The sequence below is a fragment of the Alligator mississippiensis genome, chromosome 3 (genome assembly GCF_030867095.1).
Source record: "Alligator mississippiensis isolate rAllMis1 chromosome 3, rAllMis1, whole genome shotgun sequence".
NCBI lineage: Eukaryota > Metazoa > Chordata > Crocodylia > Alligatoridae > Alligator > Alligator mississippiensis.
In genome coordinates, this window is record NC_081826.1 from 190857441 (window position 1) to 190877775 (window position 20335).

The 20335-nt window shown below is 41.6% G+C and overlaps 1 protein-coding gene across 3 annotated transcripts in view; it reads left to right on the plus strand.

Annotated features, from left to right (window-relative positions):
* RFX3 (regulatory factor X3) overlaps window positions 1-20335 on the plus strand; it is a 283524-nt gene that overhangs the window by 109043 nt on the left and 154146 nt on the right. For 2 of the 3 annotated variants that reach the window (XM_059724759.1, XM_059724760.1), the window contains exons 2-3: window positions 5809-5938; window positions 6998-7122. In XM_059724759.1, coding sequence (XP_059580742.1) covers window positions 7006-7122 — 117 coding nt within the window. In that variant the 5' untranslated portion in view covers window positions 5809-5938; window positions 6998-7005. The remainder of the gene's footprint in view (window positions 1-5808; window positions 5939-6997; window positions 7123-20335) is intronic. The other variant, XM_019478106.2, reaches the window with a different exon arrangement.

The window sequence follows — 20335 nt, forward strand, 5'->3', positions numbered from 1 at the left end:
TCTGTTTCCTGCATTTTCATGCAGCGACAGAAGGGAGAAAAGCATTTAAAAATAAATATAATTGCAAAAAAACCCTAGATTGTGTGCCTATAATCAGTGTTATTTAAAAAATTAATTCAGGGTATTTTGAAAAGCCTGACGTCCTTTACTTGCTCTTCTTCTTTTAGGACCTACTCCTGTGGTCCTTATACAGTTTGTACTTTCTTTGTACATCAGTTATCAATGGGGTTTTCCCAGTCCAGAATTGAGGAAAATTGAGAAATAACCTCTGGACTTACCACTTAGTCATAGTACTAAAGCAAAAGACACACAATACTGCATCGCAGATGCCAATATTATTATTCACTATATTGTGATAACATCTAGAAGTTTTCACCACATCAGGACCCAAAGTGTGTTGTACATTGTGCATATATTCAAGGTTTTTAATATATTAGTCATCTTCCTTAGTTTATGCCTTCATTATTAAAAATGAATAGGGTAATGTCATCCCTGATTCAGCTCCATTGAATTCACTACAGTTAAACTGATATTTTGCGGCAACCAAAACAAGACTGGTAATTTGTAGTCAGGCTTTGTACCTTCAGGAAAAAAAAAGTAGAATAAAATAGTATTGTCCATATTGACAGATAAGAGATACTACAGCTGCAGCTGGCACCTGAATTTTGAACAAGCCTGCTAATATTGAGCTATGTGAAAAATATCACGTACCTTTGAAAGGATTCATATACAAAATCTGACATGTTTGTGATTATTTAAGAATTTCAGTATGGACAAAATTTTGGTTTTGCTGCCTACACAGCTTTTCTGAGACCAAAGAAGGAAGTTCACCCCTTTTCATAGAGAGAGAAACATCATCTCCCTCCCAAATTGTAAACTGCCATTTCTGTTTCTTTGGGGGAAAAAAAGTTCGAGACAAATAGGTCATAACCCTGCCTCAACAAACATATTCAAAACCTGTCAACGCATCTCTACTGCAACCAAAAATCAACAGCCCCCACAATGAAACTTTCAGAATCCACAGATCCTACATGTCTGTCGCAGAATGTGCTATAGCTCATCCAGTGCACCAAATGTCATTGTAGAAATTATGTGGGTAAAACTAGACAAAGACTATGCTTCAGAATGAGCTGTCCCAGGAAAAAATGATAAAGGACAGAGACATGCAGTAATCAGTAAAACACTCTCCACAAAACAACTATTCCTGACCTCACTGGCCCCATACTGGAGGGAAATGAGGTAAATGTACAGAACACCTTCAAAAGATGGTCTTGGGAACAAATCCATAAACTTACTGGACACCAGACAAAATGGACTAAGCACAAACAATAGATTTATGATTCATTACCAGCTAACTGCTATCTATACTCATTTCACTGCATGCCATAGGTTATAATGACCTGGTCTTGTTCTTCTACATAATTAGTTTATCCATTCAACTACATTTCCCTTGTTTAAGTTATTTCTGATCACCTCCCTTTGCACCTTCCTCACATCCATCCTCCATTCCTTAAATTGTTTCTTTCATTTGCATGAGTTAAACTTTTTTTCCTGTTATTTAGCTCAGCCTGTGTCTGTTTCTTTCTAGACCAGAAGAAGGGTGCTCTGTACTCAAAAGCATGTATCAAGCATCTGTCTCAACTCTACAGTTGGTCCAATAAAAGATACTACAAAAATCCCCTTGCTTTCTGTACATTTCCTGGATCATCATGGCTACACCAACAAACTAACTGTATGGCAACCTCGGTGCAACAGGTTGCCATCCCCAATGGCATTCTAGCAGCCTGTGAGGGGCACTCTTGAAGTCCTTTAATACTTCATTCCTGTATTTTGTCCTGTAGCCTGCCTTTATTAATCTGCCACATCTTGATGTAAATCTTTAGTTGTTCTTACAAGTGGGAGACTTCCTATTGTACACCCTGATGACTAGGGCTGTCCCTGCATGCTTTAACCATCCCTATACGTGCCCCACGCCTTGCAGATGTTGTTCGTACTTCTATGTTGGGATTCTCAGCCACCATGGGCTTTTTGCCCCCATCTTTCTCTAGCTAGGCCTACCAGGTAGGGTTTGACTCTGAGGCTCTAGCTCCTTAATACTCTCTGGGCCCATGGCCCTGCTTTTGTGCTCACTACAGCACCAGGCTTTCTGGTCCCCTTTCACACTGTGCCCCTGGGTGCCGAGTTGTTGGGTCTTCTGCCTCCTCAGGTTTGGCCCCTTTCTTATAGCTTGGGCTACTAGCCTAGATCCACCCACTAGGACCCAGCTTCAAAGTCCTATTTTCCTGCAGCAGGCTCTGGGCCCCTGGCCCTGTACAGCTGCACCCACTAGTACACTGGGCCCTTTGGCCTTTTATGACTGCACCCCATGGCGCTAATGAGGCTGCCTCCTCCTCTACAGCCTCAACCATAAACCACTGGAGTACTAATCAAGCAGAAAGAGTAAGCCCCTGGGCTACAACCAAAATAAAGTTAAGGAACGCACTCTGCCAGCTCATGCTTTCCATGGCTCTATGCTTCTGCTTCCCACCGTCAGCTGTGCTCCCTCTTTTGGGGCTGCCACAGCTTCTCTGGGAGTCATCAGGAGTCCACCCTCACTGCAGCCAAGCCCCCTTAGCCAGCTCAGCTCAGGGTTTTTATAGTTGTGGCCTGCCCCCTTCTGGTCACCTGACTAGCTGACGAGGCTCAGCTTTTAACCCCTACCCGGCCAGCAGGCTGTGCTCAGAAATTTCTGGTCTTAAAGGGGCCAGCCTGCTGTCTGGTAACAGAGCTAGGGTTCCCTGTTACACTAGGCAACAAAGTGAAAAGTTTAGGATGTTGTTATATGACTCTAATACTACAACCCCCCCATCCCCAGTTTTTGGATGGCTGTTATTTGGGACCAAATGTACCACAGAAAATTAAATTGTCATGATAATTATGGGAATGTGCTGATTAATCTTTTAACAGCTTTAGTGGTGCTTGATCTTTTCTTGTTTGTTCCCAAAATTATATCCCATCTGTTTCAGTCACAGGAAGGGCTTCTAAATGTGCTGAAGTAGGGGTCAGGCAGTATATACAGGGGATAGTCTGCTGAATGTAGATACTTAATTTCACTTTAAGTATCTCACTTGATCAACTTGAATTTACCAGAAAAACCCCCCAAAACAAAAACCCATGGTAAAGTAATACTCTCTGTTTTATCATTTTGTAATGGGGTATATTTTTTAATGAAACAAGAATTATCACATGGTCCCATACAGTGTTTTTCATTGCATGTGATTGCTCTGCTGGATCCTACTGGCAGCTGTTTAGAATGCTCTATATAGACAAGTAGAAGATTTGTAAAAAAATTACTTTAAGCATGCTTCCCCATGAGCACTTATGTGAGGTTTGCTGTACCTCAAATCTATTTGAAGTGCTGCAAAATGCATGCCATGCACAAGCACTGCTTCACTGTATTAGCTGGCAGCATGGTGTTTTTTTGACACCAAAAGATCCTGGTGTCAAAAAAAAAAAAAAAAAAAAGCTGCTGAAAAAAGTGGTGTGGTGCACATGGCGGCAGTGTGTGCTGCAGGAAACTGCAGCCTGGCCGTCCAGAGCCATTTTCTGGCTGGCAGCCAGGCTTCGAATGGCCGGCTTAGTACTGCTACTGCCTGTGTAGTTCCCCAGGACGCTAGGTAAGACTGCTGGGGCCAACACAGGTGCTGGCCTCAGCCTCCCCTACTCCACCTGGTTCTATTTACTGCGCTCTGGAGCACGTGTGCAAGGAAGTTCCACTGCTTTTAGTCCTGCGGAAAACTCGCACCCCTGCATATGTGCATTTGTGGGGACATGCCCTAAGTTTCTCCAGTATTACCTTCTCTGATTGATACCTGTGTGGCTGTTCAGAAAAAAATGTTGCAGGTAATCAAACTAGTAACTCACTGTTTGGCACCACAGAACAAACACTGGTCACCTTTATTACTAAAATGTTCCTTAAATTGTTTCTCTGAGGTGAACTATAAAATGGAGGACCTGTGCTTATGTAGTTATTTAAATTAATATAAGTAGAGGTATAGCTCCATTGCTGCCATCTGCAGATTCCCACTTAAGTGAATACATTTTGCATAATGAAAATTTCGCTTAGGTATGGTACATATCTTCTAAGCAGTTCCATGCATGGTATTTTACGTAACTTTATTTAATAAAATAAGATTCTTAGTCCTTCATTCATATTAAATAAAGGTGTAGAAGACAATTTTTAGAATATGATCCTTGTTGGAAAGGTGAGTAAAAAAAGTATAAGTATACCCCCACCTTTGGGGAATATGATGTCTTGTGTAATTCCTTGGTGCCAGCCAGTAAAGATACTGACCTTTGAGGAAAAAAGAAGAAATAGAGTTGGTTATTCAACAAAAACAATTCCTCGACTTCAGTTACCCTCTAAGTGAGTGGTTCTCAACCTTTTTAGAGTCAAGGCATAAGGCTCAAAGCACCCCTTGGAAAATGCCAGCTATCAGTTTTCTTTCATTTTTTTATGTGAAAAATAACAGCATAATCATTCTGTTGCAAGGAATTCAGGCCACAACATGTCAACATTTGTTTGACACTATGGATTCCTACTTGAGAATTACTGCTCTAGGTGGCACAATTACTAGCCTCCAGATCTGTTTATTCTAGATGAGTTATTAAAGGTCCTTTTCCCTAACTGCACTTAGTTTCTCTTTCTCCAAATTCTTCTAGTTGTCTTTGATACATTTTGTCATTTGTGCTGTAAAATTCTTAATTTCTTGTTTTTGGTATTAGCTTTCAGTAAAGGTTTTTTGCTTAACAAATTTCTAGCCTCTCACTGGGCCCTAGGAAATTGTAGATCAGGGATAATGTTAAATTTTCAAGATTTGCATACCACATAACAAGATGTCTATCATCAACTAATCCACTACAATCCTTACCTCAATACACAGTCACATTTTTACAGGAAATGTAAAATAGAAAAGTGGACAGAGGCTGGCATCTCTATCAAATGCATTTCTAATATGTAAAGATTTCCCATACAATTTTCTCAATGTATTACCTCGCATTGTGTAATGAAACAAATGAGAAATGAGTAAAGATGCTGTCTATATCATCTCAGTATTCCCAAATACAGCAATTAAACCTTATCCTTGCATGTTGTTGTTGGTATCTCCATACCTGTTGTCTTAGAACAAAAGTCAGTGCAGCTGTAGTTACAGTTACATAGTAGAGCAGATAAGAGATTGGATAGTATTAAATGTGACTCTTAACTGTTCTTGAGAAGACCCAAGGATTTTGCTATAATTATGCAAGCCCTCTATTAGGAATGAATATGTCTATAAATGTGGGCATTATTGTCTTGGTTTCCTTGCAGGAAATATTGGTCATAATAGTATGGCCTGCTAATGTTTCTAGGCTGTCTTATGAATAATTTAAATGTAGATTTTCTTCTTAAGTATCCAAGTGTATTTCACAGCAGTCTCTTTAATTTTTTTTAGATAGAAATACAGGAGTGAAGTGATTTTGTTCCATATAAATTGTATATGTATTCTATAAGAGTTTCAACACCAGCAGGAATCAAGGCTCATTCTTCAAGAATGTATTCATAGTGTGTGCCCAAAATACTGAGTTCTTCAAAATTTTAAGTCTGCTTCTTAGTGTCCCAACATTGTTTATATTCTTCTCTAGATAGAAGTGTGAGATCAGATGATGACTTATAGAAGATAGTCTTTCACTCTGTTTTGAGCTTCTACACATTCTGTAAAGTTACTCAATGGATCTAACGTAACTTTTCTTTCTCCTTCATAAAGTTCCCTCTCTAACTTTCCACTCTAGGCAAGCAGTAATACCCAACCAAAGTTGAGATTCTGCCACCTTTATTTATACTGAGCAATACATGCGAAGTCCTACGTTTGAAGAAAGAAAACAGGCACCTCAATTTGGAGGGGCTGACTTTGGAAAAGAGGTGCATGTTGTATGTGAGATAATGTTGTATTAAATAATAAGAGGTACTAGGGGCATAAGTGAGACTAGAAAAAGGCCACTGAATTTTGACTTAAATAATTACTTGAGCCTGTATGCTTGAATTTAGGGAGGAAAATGACTTTCACACAATGATTTAAGAGAATATTCATGATGAAGAGAGAATGATTTTGGTATTATGCATTTTCCTCATTGAACTTTAAAAATACCTTATGCTTTATGTGTTAACTTTTTCTGAAAACTGGTAATATGTAGATGTTGTAATTTGTCGGTGTTCTTTTTGGGGGAATGACTTCAACTCTTTAGAATTAAAATAGTGCCAGGTCTGTTTCAAGTTTTCAGTTAATGCAGGTGATACTGGAATTTTATATGAAGACATACTTAATGCTGGTTAAGTTTAGAATTAAATATTTCTCAAACTGAAAATATATATTTTTGTAGATGGCCTCAAGTGTGCTGATTTAATTATACCATAAACATACATAAGAGCTGAATCTCCCCTCTAATGAGTTTTATAGTGGAGAAACTTCAACTGGTGTCATTGTAGTTACAGTTAGGATATGTTACTATAGGAAGAGAAGAATTAAGCCATGTAATAGATTTGTTTTTCACAGCATTTATCACGGGGGAGTAAGGAGGTTCTCAGGCACCTTGCTATGAACTGACAAGTGTATATTCTGTTACAAAGTAGACTGGAAGGTAATCTCAGAAAAACAATTCATTCTTGGAATCAAAACTTTTGATGTTCTGTGTTGTTTCTGTCCTAGAAGCGCTAAGCAGTTCCTGGCATAGACAGGCCAGGAACCTATGTAATGATAAAAACTTGTAATATTTAGATTATAGCAGCACTTCAAAAAAGAAAAAAAACCCGGCAATATGCACATACTTGTGTGGTAGTAGAAAAAAAAAGAGATTGTTTAGCTAACCTCCTGGTATAGAATTTGGGCAAATGTTCTTTTTCCAAGATTTAACTAAGCATATGTGATGATCAGCAAGAATTCACATGCTAAACTCTTTTTTTTTATACTTTAATTTTATTCAGAGACCACAATGCAGACGTCAGAGACTGGGTCAGATACAGGTTCGACAGTGACTCTACAGACATCAGTGGCTGGCCAGGCAGCAGTGCCCACGCAGGTAGTACAGCAAGTACCAGTCCAGCAACAGGTAGGTGGCTTGTACTTTTGGAAAACCAGGAAAAGACAAGACAGCTGTGCATTTTCACAGATATAGTGAAGAATAGAATAGGCCTTCTGAAGGAACTCTTCTTTCCTCTTTTTTTCTATTTCATTTTGCCAGAACCAAAGTAGCTGCATAAAAAGACATGTTCATGTCCAGATTGATTTCTTGAAATAGTACATGTGACAGTCACCAGAAATATACATGTGGTTCTAACAATCGATTCTCTGACAGACTATGTAATATGTAATAAGAAAAAGGAAATACCCAAATACCTAGTAATTTAGTATTTAAATCACTGTATGTTCACATGTATTCATTTGAAAGGTTAATATGGAAAATGTCCTGATTTTAATGGCTATTTTTCTCCCTATACTTATTTTCTTAAATCAGCATAAAATAAATGTAAAATAATTATAGAAGCAATGTTGTTTTGCATCTCTGTTCTGTAGGCCACAGAGATTCCTACAGAACCACACAAAGAGTACTCGGTCTAGGAACATTTTTACACTCATGGCACTTCATAGACTTGAAGCGCCTTTCAGAAAATGCCAGTTATCACCTTTCACTCATTTTTTGACTACAGAAAAGTAATAGAGCAATTCTTCTGGTACAAAAAACTAAAAAAGTCCAAAACAGATCAGAATGTTTTTGACAGCATGGAATACTATTTGAAATCTCTGGGTTTACCTTGTGAATCACGTTTGCATACGTAATAGTGCATACCTAAAAGTGCTAACATTGTGTGTACACTTGAAAGGATCTCTAGGCACCCCAGCAGGATGCTGCAGTACCATTGCTGAGAACTGCTGGTATAGGACCTTGAATAATTTAGCAGGGTTGGCTTCTCATAGTATAAAGGTGAGCACTATAAGCGATTGATTGATTTCTTTGACCTTTAGGCCCTACTCTTGAATTCTTTCCTGCAGCGGGACTTGTGCAGTTTCTACAATGTAAATTAAATGCATTTGGGTGGAACAGGAACTGGGTGTAAGGGTTGTAGCCTTTATACAACTCCTGTCCCAGGCTTTTCACACTTACACATAACTCAGTCATGAATATCTGGGGGGGAGAGGGGGTTGTGGGTGACATCCGATTATTTTACTTGAGAATTGACTTCAATTAAATACAGAATCTGTTAAAAATGAAAGGAATAATTTAAAACAGGGATGCTCAACTTCCAGCTTGCACATCCAGCCTGTGGGTCTCCCCCAGAGCTTGGAAAACTTGGCAGGGGGGACTAGTAGAAGCGCCACACAATGGTCCAGCTTCAGCTAGGCCATTGCAGCAAAGGGGGATTAGTACTTTGCCCCAACCTTGTGCATCCTGATAGGGTTGGGCTGCTCCCCGCATGTCCGGATTGAGGCCACTTTGCTCAACACATCGTAACTAGGGCTAGGCTGCCCCTACTCTCCTCTTACCATGCACATTCCTGGATCAGAGCCACTTCACCCCCACACATCTGGATTGGGGCCACTCCATTCTCCCTGATGCCCTCCCCCCCCCCCACCAAATCGTCCATCCGAATCATGACTGCCCTGCCCCTGCCCTGCTTTTCCAGACCATCACTAGGCTGCTTTGCCCTCCCCCTGACCCATACGTCAGGATTGGGGCTGCTCCACCCTGTGTCTCCCCTGCCTCCCCACACATTTGGATCAGAGCCACTCCATACTGTCCTGCCCCTTTCCTCCTTGCACATCTAGATTAGGTTGCTCTGTTGTACCCCCACTCTGGGTGGCTGGATCAAGATCAGACTGTGCAGCCCCTTTCAACCAGATCTGGCCCACAGGTAACTTGGTACTGGCCTGCAGGGCAAAAAACTTGGGCACCACTGCTTTAAAGCACGCAGTCTCTTTCCTTGGCAATACAGTATTGCTCTTAAAGTAGTTTCTAGCATTCTAGTTTTTAAATCCCAGAAGATTAAGTTTTTACAGGGGACATTATTCCACATCCTCATGTATTTCACTGATACTATTTCCTCTGATACTCAACTTATATTTTGTTGTTTCATTTCCATTATTTCTCAGTGGTCTAGAGTGCTCGTTGAGTGCTTGGGACAGGAAGAGGAGGGAAGCACCATTCTGATTACCATTCTCACCCCTTGCCCCACAGATCAACTTAGTGCAGTGCTGCCCTGCCCAGTACTTGTGGCCAGGAAGAGGCAATGCAGGGTTTCCCTTGCTGCTAGAAAGGGTTGCAGGGGAGGGGAGCACTGTTCCACTTACTTTATTCATGCTCTTCCCCACTGCAGACACCCTGATAGGTGCAACCCTGCTCTGCCTGGCCCCTGCGTCTGGGCTTGGGCTGCACAGAGTTTCCCTTATGGAGGCAAAGATTCTGTGGCAGGAATCCAAGCATCCTCTCATAGTTGGTGCCCCTCCTCACCTGGCCCGAGTTATGCTACTGTTACTTTTATTTACATTTTTGTGCATAATATGGAATAATTCTATTCTGCTCTAAGGCACACATTCAGCAAAATACTTGACTTTGAACACATAATTAATATCATCTCTATTCAGTGAAAGCATGCAAGTACACAGTTATGTCCCACTGAAATCAGTGGGTGGTTAAATGGCTGAATACGGATAGGTTTGAGTAAAGTACATACCTACAGGTAAGAAATGGGCTGAAGTGCTTTTGCTGAACTGGGGGTCCTGGTGTTTACATCCTTCATTATTTGTGGATATTTATGACTTTTCTGATCTACCCACTTAGCTATTGTTTAGCCAATCTGAGTAGATATTGGGTCCTCTTAATCTTTCCTCATAAATTAACCTGCCTGGCTCTTTCATTAATTATGCGGTTCTTTTCTAGGTTTATTCCAATTTTCTTCTCTTAATATGGTGCTCAGGACAAAGACAGTAATCTGTCACGACCCAAAGGTCTGATTTTTTTGTGTGTGCTTCGGCACTAAGAATTATCCCCGTGGGTTTACAGCTTCATTGCACGGAGGAGTTCTGCTGCACAGAGAACCCGCATGCAAAGGAGAGAGTTCCCGCCACTTTGCAGCTGTCTTTGCAGGGTGCATTTTCTTTGCAACACAGAAATGCACGGTGCAAAGGAGTTCCCGCTCTTCACATGCAAATTTGTGCCCCGCAATTGGCTAGTGCTAAATTATTCCCATGTGGCGGCTAGCGATTGGCCTGCTAGCCGTATAAGAGGCTTGAGCAGTTTCCGCCCAAGCCGAAGAGGACTCCGCATCCATCTCGTGGGGACTCTGGGTGTGCGCGGCAGGGTAATAGAAACCCTGTGTGTTACTCAGAGGAGTTCGGCGGCCTGATCCACCACCCACCTCTTCCCGTCTTCGAGCGGTAACTTTCTATAAGACATATCGACGAGTTTTCTATTTTGATGCGCGCTTGTCCTGGACATCCGGAGTTCTGTCTGCGTGGAGCCTAGCAAACTCCACGTGATTGTTCGTGTTTTGTCTGCATGGAGCCTAGCAAACTCCACGTGTGTTCGTGTTTTCTTTTGTAACCGCAACTCAAGCAAGTCTCCAGCCTGCACCGCGACCATCTCGGTGTAAGTAAACAATCTTAAAATCAACCGTTAAGTCTCTGTGCCTAATTCTAGCTCGGCGCCCGCCCTCTCCGACCCGGCCTGCCCGGGCTGCCAGCCACTGCCCGCGTGCAGAGCGATGAAAGGGCCTGGGTTCCGGCCCGGCCCGCACATAATCTATGATAGTAACAGTGGACTGTTACCTCCCTGATCTGTGATGTGACAATGGCTGTTGAAGATTGCATCCATCTGTTTGCATTATGCAATTTTGTAAAATTTTGAGTCCACTATCGAACGTCATTTTATTTCAGCATTCGTTCTTGTACTACTTCCTGAGCATTTCCATCATTGTCTAATCTATTTGTATTGTGGATTATTTTTCACCTGACATTAGAATGCATTTTTCCAGGTTTAATCTTACTTTGTTATTCTTTGCTCACATTTTTAAATTCTCTGTAATCTTTTCACCCGTTCACTATCCTTATTGGTGATTTCAGCTTGCCCATTTAAAAAAATCTTGGCATTAATGTGCTGTTTATTTTCCTGTCCGGATAATTAGGACAGGGCTTATTTAACATAATTAACATCTTTCAAGCTGTGTACATTAATATTTATCTCTAACTTTTATGATCCTTTAGTGAGTTTTCAGTCTATATGGTAGCTTTCTTACCCTAACCAATGTGAATTACATTTTCCTTTAAAATGTTGTTGTATACATATATATTTTTGTTCAAATACAACTAAGTTGCATTGTCTTTAGTTTACCTGCACTTATGTTTAGTATAAAATTGTATTTCCTCTCACAAAAAACAACCCTCCCAAAATTGGAGTGCATGTATTATGTAGAGAAGCTGATTTGCTGACTGGGATAGAAACACTCTGCTTTGATTCCTGCTCCACACTGGAGCAACTGTGGCATTACTATTCAGGCAGCTGAGGAGTCATTGATTTAATGGCTCATTGTTCTGTACTCTAGAGGTGTTTCATTTCTCCTTTTTAATGGTCATAATGTTCCACCAGTCAAGCTAACCTGGGGCAATTTGCTGTTTGTTAGCTACTCCAGATCTCTCCTATTTCACTGCTTCGGAGACTCTAGCTCTTTTCAAAATCATTGACTCACACATGGATACTAGTCTACAGAAGCAGCTAGGGTTGCAGCTTTAGTTAAGTAGGAAAGGGAAGGTAAGCCAGTTGAAGATTAGTATCTGTACCTGGTCTATGCAGCCATAACTCTGGAAAAATCTGTTTTCCTTTATTCTGACTTTGAAAAACAAGGCATGTATTGTAGTCTGTGTTGTGTTGTATGTGAGAAAATACAGTAAACCTATTGGTAAAGCAAGGCTGGAAAAGCATTGCTATTTCAATTTTCTGTCATTCCCCATGTTGATGCTTTGACATGTTCTTATTTGTGCACCAGCATCACTGCTGATTTTGCCATCCAGATTTCTCCTTAAAAAAAAAAAAAATCTCCCCACCCCTTGGCGCTCACATTCTAATTGTTTTGATTTTTTTTTTTTAATTCTGTTTCTTTTCTGGTCTTGGGAAGGATGTGTGATTGACAGCCATGGGGAGAGCAGTCTTCTCCATGTTTAGATACAAAGCACAAGACAAAGAGCAACAGTTTAAGGTTTTTGGTTTTTTAAGGAACCATTGTCAGGGAACTTTATATCTCAGGATGGGAGAATCCATTTTCATTTTTCCACACCCATTGATTTTTCTACAAGCCTGAGCCAATTTGAATTTTGCTGTAGGTGATCTATATAGGGATCAAATTATTTTGCCTAGTAGTGTCTGCTGGGGTCGTGCATGTGACCTAAACCATCTTACGTGCTCATATGAAGCCATAAGAAATGAGGCTATTTCAACTGTCCTTCAACCCTCTCATTATCTGTGGCAGAAAGATGAATCTTGGTGAATGTCTGACCAGTTAGTACTTAAACATTTTCTACATTTTGTTACATTTTTTGTTTTTATTTTTCAGTTGCCAGGAATTAATGATCAAATATTGGGAGCATATTTCACTGATTAGATCTTCCCTCCCCATCTTCATACAAAAGCTCTTTTTTTTTATCCTTTGTACCACCTTCCCTATACATAACTTCTTTAATGATTGATTCAGACTCTGTGGGCTTTAAGTCTGTCTGTCAAGTGTTGGATTCCTCCCCTTAAAGAACAGATACATTAGGTATTTTTGTGGCTTTTAGGAAACATATCTTCCAAGCTGTGTCTTGGCACATTTGTCTTTCTCGATGAGTACCTCTGCATTGTTAGAAAAGAAAACAAAATTTCAGCTCTTGAAACAGTCCATGAAGGCATCATTCGCCCCAGAGAAAACAAGTGTCTGAATTGTAAAGCCTGGCCAGGGATGAAAAGGGACATCAGTACAGCAAACTGGGCAAGCCTCAACAACACCATCATTCCCCTCATTTTACTGATCCTGGCCAAGAAATAACTCAGCCACACCTTCTCGGTCAGCAGACCACTGGGGGGGGGCTTCCCCACCTGGCTTTGCCATGGGAAGGGGGGGTGGGGAGTCTACAGTGGAGGTTGTTCCCTCTCCCCCCGCTCAGCTGGACTGCTGGCTGGGGAGATAACATAGCCAGGTGATTGCCCCAGCTCCTGGCTTGGGTGGGGGGTGTAAAACTCCCACTGCAAGCTTCCCCTCAGCTGGCAGCCAGGGCAGTCACCTGGCCACGGCCCCTCTTTGGTTAGCAGGCTGGCTAAAGAGGGACTGGGAAGTGAAATGACCCCCCACTGCAGGCTCCCCTGTCTCCCTGCCCTGCCCTGTACTGGGCACAGCCTGGCTGGGGGTCCAGAGCCAGGTGTGGGGGAACCCTTTCTGCCCTCACTCCCTCCTTAGCTGGCCTACTGGCCAAGGAGGGGGTGTGACCAGGTGATCACTATGGTTCCCTGCTGTAGGAAAGCCTGCAGTGGGGGCTTTACTCCCCTTGCCCAAGCCAGGAGCTGGGGAGATCACCTGGTCACACCTCCTCAGGCCAGCTGAGGAGGGAGTGGAGGAGGGAAAAGTAGCTTCCGCTGCGGGCTTCTACCCTGCCCTACACCCAGCACAGCCCAGCTAGGGCTCTGGAACCAGGGAGGGGGGCAGTCCCTCCCATCCCACTCTGTCCTCAGCCAGCCACCAGGGGCATGGCTTGGGTGATTGGCCCGGCTCTGGTTCTGGGTGTGGGGGGAGAAAGGAAGAAATGCCCTCTTTGGGGCTCCCCCTTTCCCCCTTACCCTCACACCTGGGAGTCCACAGCTAGGGGTCTGGTGCAGGGTGGGAAGGTTCCCTTCATATCCCTCCTCAGCTGGCCTGGACTGAGGAGAGGGTGTGGCTATGGGAACTAGCTCCAGACATGGGGGAGAAAGGGAGAAACGCTCCACTGGGGACCTTCCCCTTCCCTGGCACTAGGGAGACCCTGGCTGGGGGCCTGGTGGAAGGGTTCCCCCCCCCATGCGTCAATCTCAGCTGGCTAGAGGCTGAAGAGGGAGCATGGCTGGGGGCATTTCCTGGCTCTCTGCTGTGGCTGTCAGGCTGGGAGGTGTGCTTTAGCAGTCCCCGGTTCCTGGTATGGGCCACTGCAGGGGTTTGGCTGCCTTTCAGGTTTGAAAAGCAAATGTCGGTTCACTTTCTAATAGGTTCAATCTAGGCAGTTTACAGAAACCTGCAAAGATTGAATCAATTCAGTCTTGGGGCTTTTGACTGTGTGTACTTAGCCCCAAAGTCAAACGAGTCCATCTCCCACAAATGGAAAATGAAGGATTCAATTTGGAATCCAGTATTTTAGGACTGAAGGTTTGCTTAGTGGACCTATATGTTACAAAGGTGAGCAAAAATGTCCCATATTTTACTTCTGAGAAGGGATGAGTCATGAATCTAAAGCAAACACATTTCTGATTCAGTGGAATCAAAACCTGTTGTTATGACTCTGCCCCACCTTACCCCATCCTGATGATTCCCAAGGTACTCAGAAAAATATCTCAGGACAAGGCTTGGGCGATATTAATTGTGACTACTAGGATTTATCAGTTGCTACATTTTGGGCTTCTCAGTTCTGGCATTCCACCCAAAGTTTGATGGTTATTCAGCTAGTTTTTTAGCCCTTAGTCTCTAGTTTTGTGGAATCTGACTCATTTCCATCAGTTAGAGAACTGTTTCCTGAATGTAGTATTGACGTCTTTAATGTATCTGCCTTTCAAAGTATTATAATCATGTTCTATATATCATTTTTCTATAAAGGTAGCATTTTTAGCAGCTATCAGCTTGAATTGAGTGAATTCCCACCTTTGGTATGGTTTGGACAGGGACTATGGAGTTTTATCCCATTACCTGGATTAGCTATTGTAAACCCCAGGACCGTCCCTACAGGGGGTGAATCGGGACAACCGCCCTGGGCCCTGCATTTTGGGGGGGGGCCCTGTGGACAGTGCTGTACAGGCCCCGCTGTGGCCATCGCATGCCACCGGCTACATACTCTGGCTGCTTGCCACACCCCACCTTGTCTGTCCCCCCCCACTGCAGCCACTCTCCCCCTCCCCCCGCTCTGGCCACTCACTGCCCTGCACAGGCTGATATGCCCTGGGCCCCCACACAACCCTAGGGATGACTCTGGTAAACCCTTTTGTTCCTGTGGGTTCTTTGCTTCTTTGCATCTCCCAGCACTGCTTGCCTCACCCAATGTTCCCTTTCCACCTTTTACTTTCAGATCACTCGCCCTACTTTATATGCTGCTCTATACTTGTCCTTTCACAGCATCTGACAAAGTGAGCTCAAGTTTATGAAAGTTTGTGCTCTTTATATATCGTATTTAGTTGGTCTGTAAGGTGCTTATTTACTCTACCTTCTGCCTGACTTCAGACTAACATGACAAACTCTGTCTAGGGTTTCCTTACACATTTTCCCATGTGGAAAGAGTTGTGCATACAACGTGCCTAGAATTTTTACTGAAGTTTGTTACAGATTTTCACTTAAATTAGTTTATCTATTTATTCCTCTCCTCAAATCTTCTTATTCTAGTTCAGACTAATATTAATGTTTGATAGCCTATCCTAAGAGCAGTGTCTTTCTATCTGCATAGAACAAAGCTCCTTAGAAGATCCTTCAGGAACCATAGCTAAAGGTTAGTGAATAACTAATCAAGGACTATTGGGGTGGGTTTCAAATCAAATTTAGATGTCTCATACTTCGAATAAATTTCCCCTTCTCTCTCTGGTTAAAGCACACTTTACAAGGTCTGTAGGATATCTTAAAGGGCTTCCTGTCTTTGAAATCTATAAGAGGAAATTGTGTTTAATAGATTTATCTTACACTATTTCATTATGAGGTCTAATTTGATAGATCTGTATTTGTCTCCTTGACATAACTCTAGGCAATGCCCTGAAGTGGTGTATATATAGAAAAAATGCTCAAAGGAGAAAGAGGTACATTATTGTATGTGGAGTTAATTGATAAGTTTTTGGACACATGCATCCCATGACCTGTCTGTCTTCTCTACTGGTTCAGAATGCAGGTTACCAACCCAAGAATTTTTTTTTTACTGACAATCTATAAGCTTTTTACTGACAACCAGAGGTTTTTTTTAACTGACACATTTTTATGTCAATAACACAATTTTCTTGAGTTGGCAGCCATATATGACTGCAGCTGTGGTTCTACACTATGCAGCCCCTACCCCAGGTGTCCTCCGCTCACCCCACATGCTAACACCCTACACTGTGTTGCCCCTTCCAGTCCATTCTTTAGCCTGACTCCCAATCCCTCTGCCCCAACACAGACCCTCAGCTGCCACTTCTCCCCTCCCCCCCCCCCCCCCCCCCCATGCACAGCCCCACAGCTCTACCCTTGTCTTATCTGGCCTGAGGCTTCACAGCCCTGCATACCTTTGGGGTGAAAATTGAGTAGACAAGCAGTGGCTGGGACATTTAGTAGCAGCACTAGCTAGCATGAGAGAGAAGGAGTTATTGAGGCTGTAGTGGGCCACAAAGCCCTGACAGACAACTCCAAATAGCATGCCTGTTTTGACATCAGGTGGCGCTGCTCTGTTCTCTCTGTCCATTGATGCTTACATTCCTGTTTTATTCCAGTGGCAATAAGACCATGGATCTTCAAACAACCACACTGTTTCTGAGGCTTTTTTTTTATAGACAGCTTTTATATATTTTTTTTTTAGACTGCTCTTAAAATATATGGGCAGATGGCAACCCTGTTCAGAATATTACTGGATATTATTATTAGGAAGGAATTACTATTGAGGCTACCTTGTCATTTGTATGTGTGTGTGAAGGATTCATGTGCAGCCTCCACAGGTTATTGATAGCTGAAGATTTTAGCTTGTACCCATGAGAGTGCACACAGTGCCATCTGTATGGATAAAGGCATCTTGAAGAATGTACAGGTATTTAGTGCAGGGTCATTGTAATCCTTTTGTTCCATTGTAGTCCTGTTGTCCCTGTTTTTTGGCATTCTCAGTAAAATGGCTTTGAATGAAAATGAAGAAAGGTTGCAGCTGTTTCATTTTTTATGTTTTCATGTAAGAAGAGAAAGAAAAGCATAAAGAGAATCCCTGATCCATGGGTCTCACAATTCTAAGTGATGGTCGGGGGAAAGAGTATAAAGATAGGCAACTCATGCAAATGAAGAGGATGGACTGTAGAAATCAAAGCAGGGGTGGGATTTCTCAGAAAGACTTAAATGTGGACAAGAAACTACAGACACTTTGCAGATGAATGCATGCAATGCATAGAGTCCTGTTTAGTTGAGGAAGTTATGGGATTAATCCCATTGGTAAAGAAGAAGACTGTAGAGAGACTGAAGTGGGTAATATGTCTATCTGGGAGACCCAAATAATCTTGCAGTTATGAAGACAGGGCATAAGGACTATATAAGATTTGGCTAATGAGCTAGAGAAAAAGATTAGTTTTAATGGATATTGAGAGGTGGCAGAATGTATAAATGACCTTGTTGGTGAAAAAGGCATCAAAATGAGAATATAGTGAGTAGGTGGCAGCCAGGATAATGTGAATGCTGTCTTTCTAGTGGAGGTGAGGAGAGAGGTCTATTTAGCAAAATAAATTTATTTATTTATTTTAACATGCATGTGATATAACAGGTTTTTTGCTGAATTAAGTTGATACTGATTACCAGATATCATTTTTTCCTAGCAAACTCTTTATATCCTCCATTGCTTTAGTATATTCTGCATGCTTAAGTTTTACTTTGTGCATGTGGCTTAGAGCTTGTTTTTATATTATACTAATATATCAAGTATTTCAATATGTATTCTGTGTTTTTAAGGAGAAATATTATTTCCCTGAAGAAAGGAAAACTGGTTAAATAAAAAGGTTAATCTGACAATCCTTTCCTTAGAGCTATGTTTGTGTGGAAGTATCTTTTATATTAAGCAAGCAATAAATCAGTATCTCTCATCTTTCCTGATGAAATATATCCTTTCTTTACAAAGAGCTAATATAAATACAGCTCTTATAAAAGTCTTTTTCAGTCTTTCAGGGTCAGACAAAATTCACTGCCACAAATGAAAACATAGGATACCATTAGGATAGCAGTGGTAGTAAAGAAAGTTGGTTTCAGGAATCCAGCTGTTTGTCATTGTCAGGTAGAGGGAAGCCTTTCCAGGGTTTAGCTGCAGAAGAAAGGTCAAAAGATGGGGAAAGGTGCAACATTAGCATGCTGAGGAATTTGTTTAGTCCTATTTTTTTCCTTCAGATATGCCCATCATTTACTCATTTCATACCTGTTTTCACCGCAGTCTTAAAAACATCAGGAAACAAATGTATAAGGAATTTGCACTACCCCACATGGTATTGGAGAAGTGGAATTAAAATAATTATGTAATCTATTTGAAGAGGGGTCTCCATCCAACAACATTTGAACAAAACAGATCTTCGTATTAATCTTAGATGATAGTTGTGCCATGCCAAAAGGATTGTGAAAATGTAACATTGAACCAGAGATGCATGCATAAATCTGCTAATCAGAATTGGAACCTAATGCAAAACCATGTTTAGCATTTGAAAAACATAATCATGAACTGACATCAGTCATTTATATAAATATGAATATGTGCTAAGAATATTACAGCATGTGCTATTTATATGCTTTTACCAAAAGCAATCCAGACAAATAAAAGTAGGAAAATGATTTTAATCTCTGGATGTACATAATTTTTCCTTCTCAGCTGTATTAATAGACATTGTTTATGGTTTTTTAAACTAGGTTTATAAATCTTGCTTTATTTTGTCCTGTTGCCCCTTGTTTCTTTTTTTGTGCTTTTAATACAAACGCTCTTAATTTGAAATACAAAGTCGTCTTGTAAAACATTACATTTTTATGGTTCGAGATAAGTTTTTATTTTGATTGAATTTTGTATTCATTTTAGTTTTGTTGACATTAATATTAGCAGACTATAAATTAGACTTCATTTGTTCCTTGAGGAAGCATATTTTGCTCAAGCATGTAATTTGCTTTGGTATTCTTTTTTTCTATAAATATTAAAAATAATCACTAAAAAAGCTATATCAAAATGGGAATTTATTCTGCATCTTATTCCATTGGGGCATACAGATTTCTATAACCTCTTCTCTGCCAGTTTCTTCAGGCTGGAAACAACCAAATAAGAGGCACTGAAAGGATCTGCTGTGGGGCCCTTATTAACTTCATTTGTTTCCTGTGCCTGTCAGTTAATTTTCTATCTTAAAGCAAGGCAGTTCCAAAAAGCCTCCTGTGAGGCAGCCTGCTCCCCAACGCACACACAATGCCAGTTTTAGAGCTTGTTCATGATTGGTGTGTCATAAATGTTCCAGTGTGCTATGTAATTAAGCCTGAATAGCGGCGTTGCTTTCACACGGTCAGGCGCGCAGGGAAACCGCTTTGGAATTTAGCACGCCTCTGGCAAACATTCCCCCAGAGACCCCCATTTTTTCTTCTGCTTTAAAAGCTAATGGGCAACACCATTACATTTTTGTTAAACATTTAAAATACTAATTGCAGGGCCAAATAATATGTAAACTGGAAGAACAGAAAGAAAACAAAAACTAGTTCTAGACTGTTGTACTAAAAATGGTGGTGAGATGATATTTCCCCCAGTCCCTGCCCCTCAGAAGCCATAGTCAAGTTTTCCTCAGTTAACTGACTCCTCATAGAGATTTCAGAGATGCAGACATACCTCTGCTTTGCATTCTACTTATGCCCCCAAATAGAAGTAAGAACCTACTTCAAAGGTATTGGCACATGTGCAACTTACCACAAGATAAGAGAGGATGTGGAACTCAAGCATGTCAGTTGCTCCCCTGGAACTGTTTAGATGCCTGCCTTTCCTCCAAAATGTAAGTTAGCATGCACCTCAGTAAAACTGGGGTTAGCTACCTCATTTACCACTGTGTAAAAACACACAAATGTGTAATTAGACCAGGGTAGCTGACAGGCTCTAAGGTTAAGTACAGATGGTCAAAAAGCCTGTGGCTGAATCGATTCAGTCATTGCAGGTTAGTCTAAGCTGTGCAGATTGAACTCATAAGCAAGTGAACAGACATTCACTTTTGAGTCCAGAAATGCAGCCACATGCCTACAGTGGCCCAGGGCAGAAACTGGGGTGGTGCTAGAACACGCCTCCCTGCTTGGCTGGAGCAGACAGTTTAGGCCAAGGCTAGCCCGCCCACCCTGTGAGAGGGGTAGAGTGACCAGCTT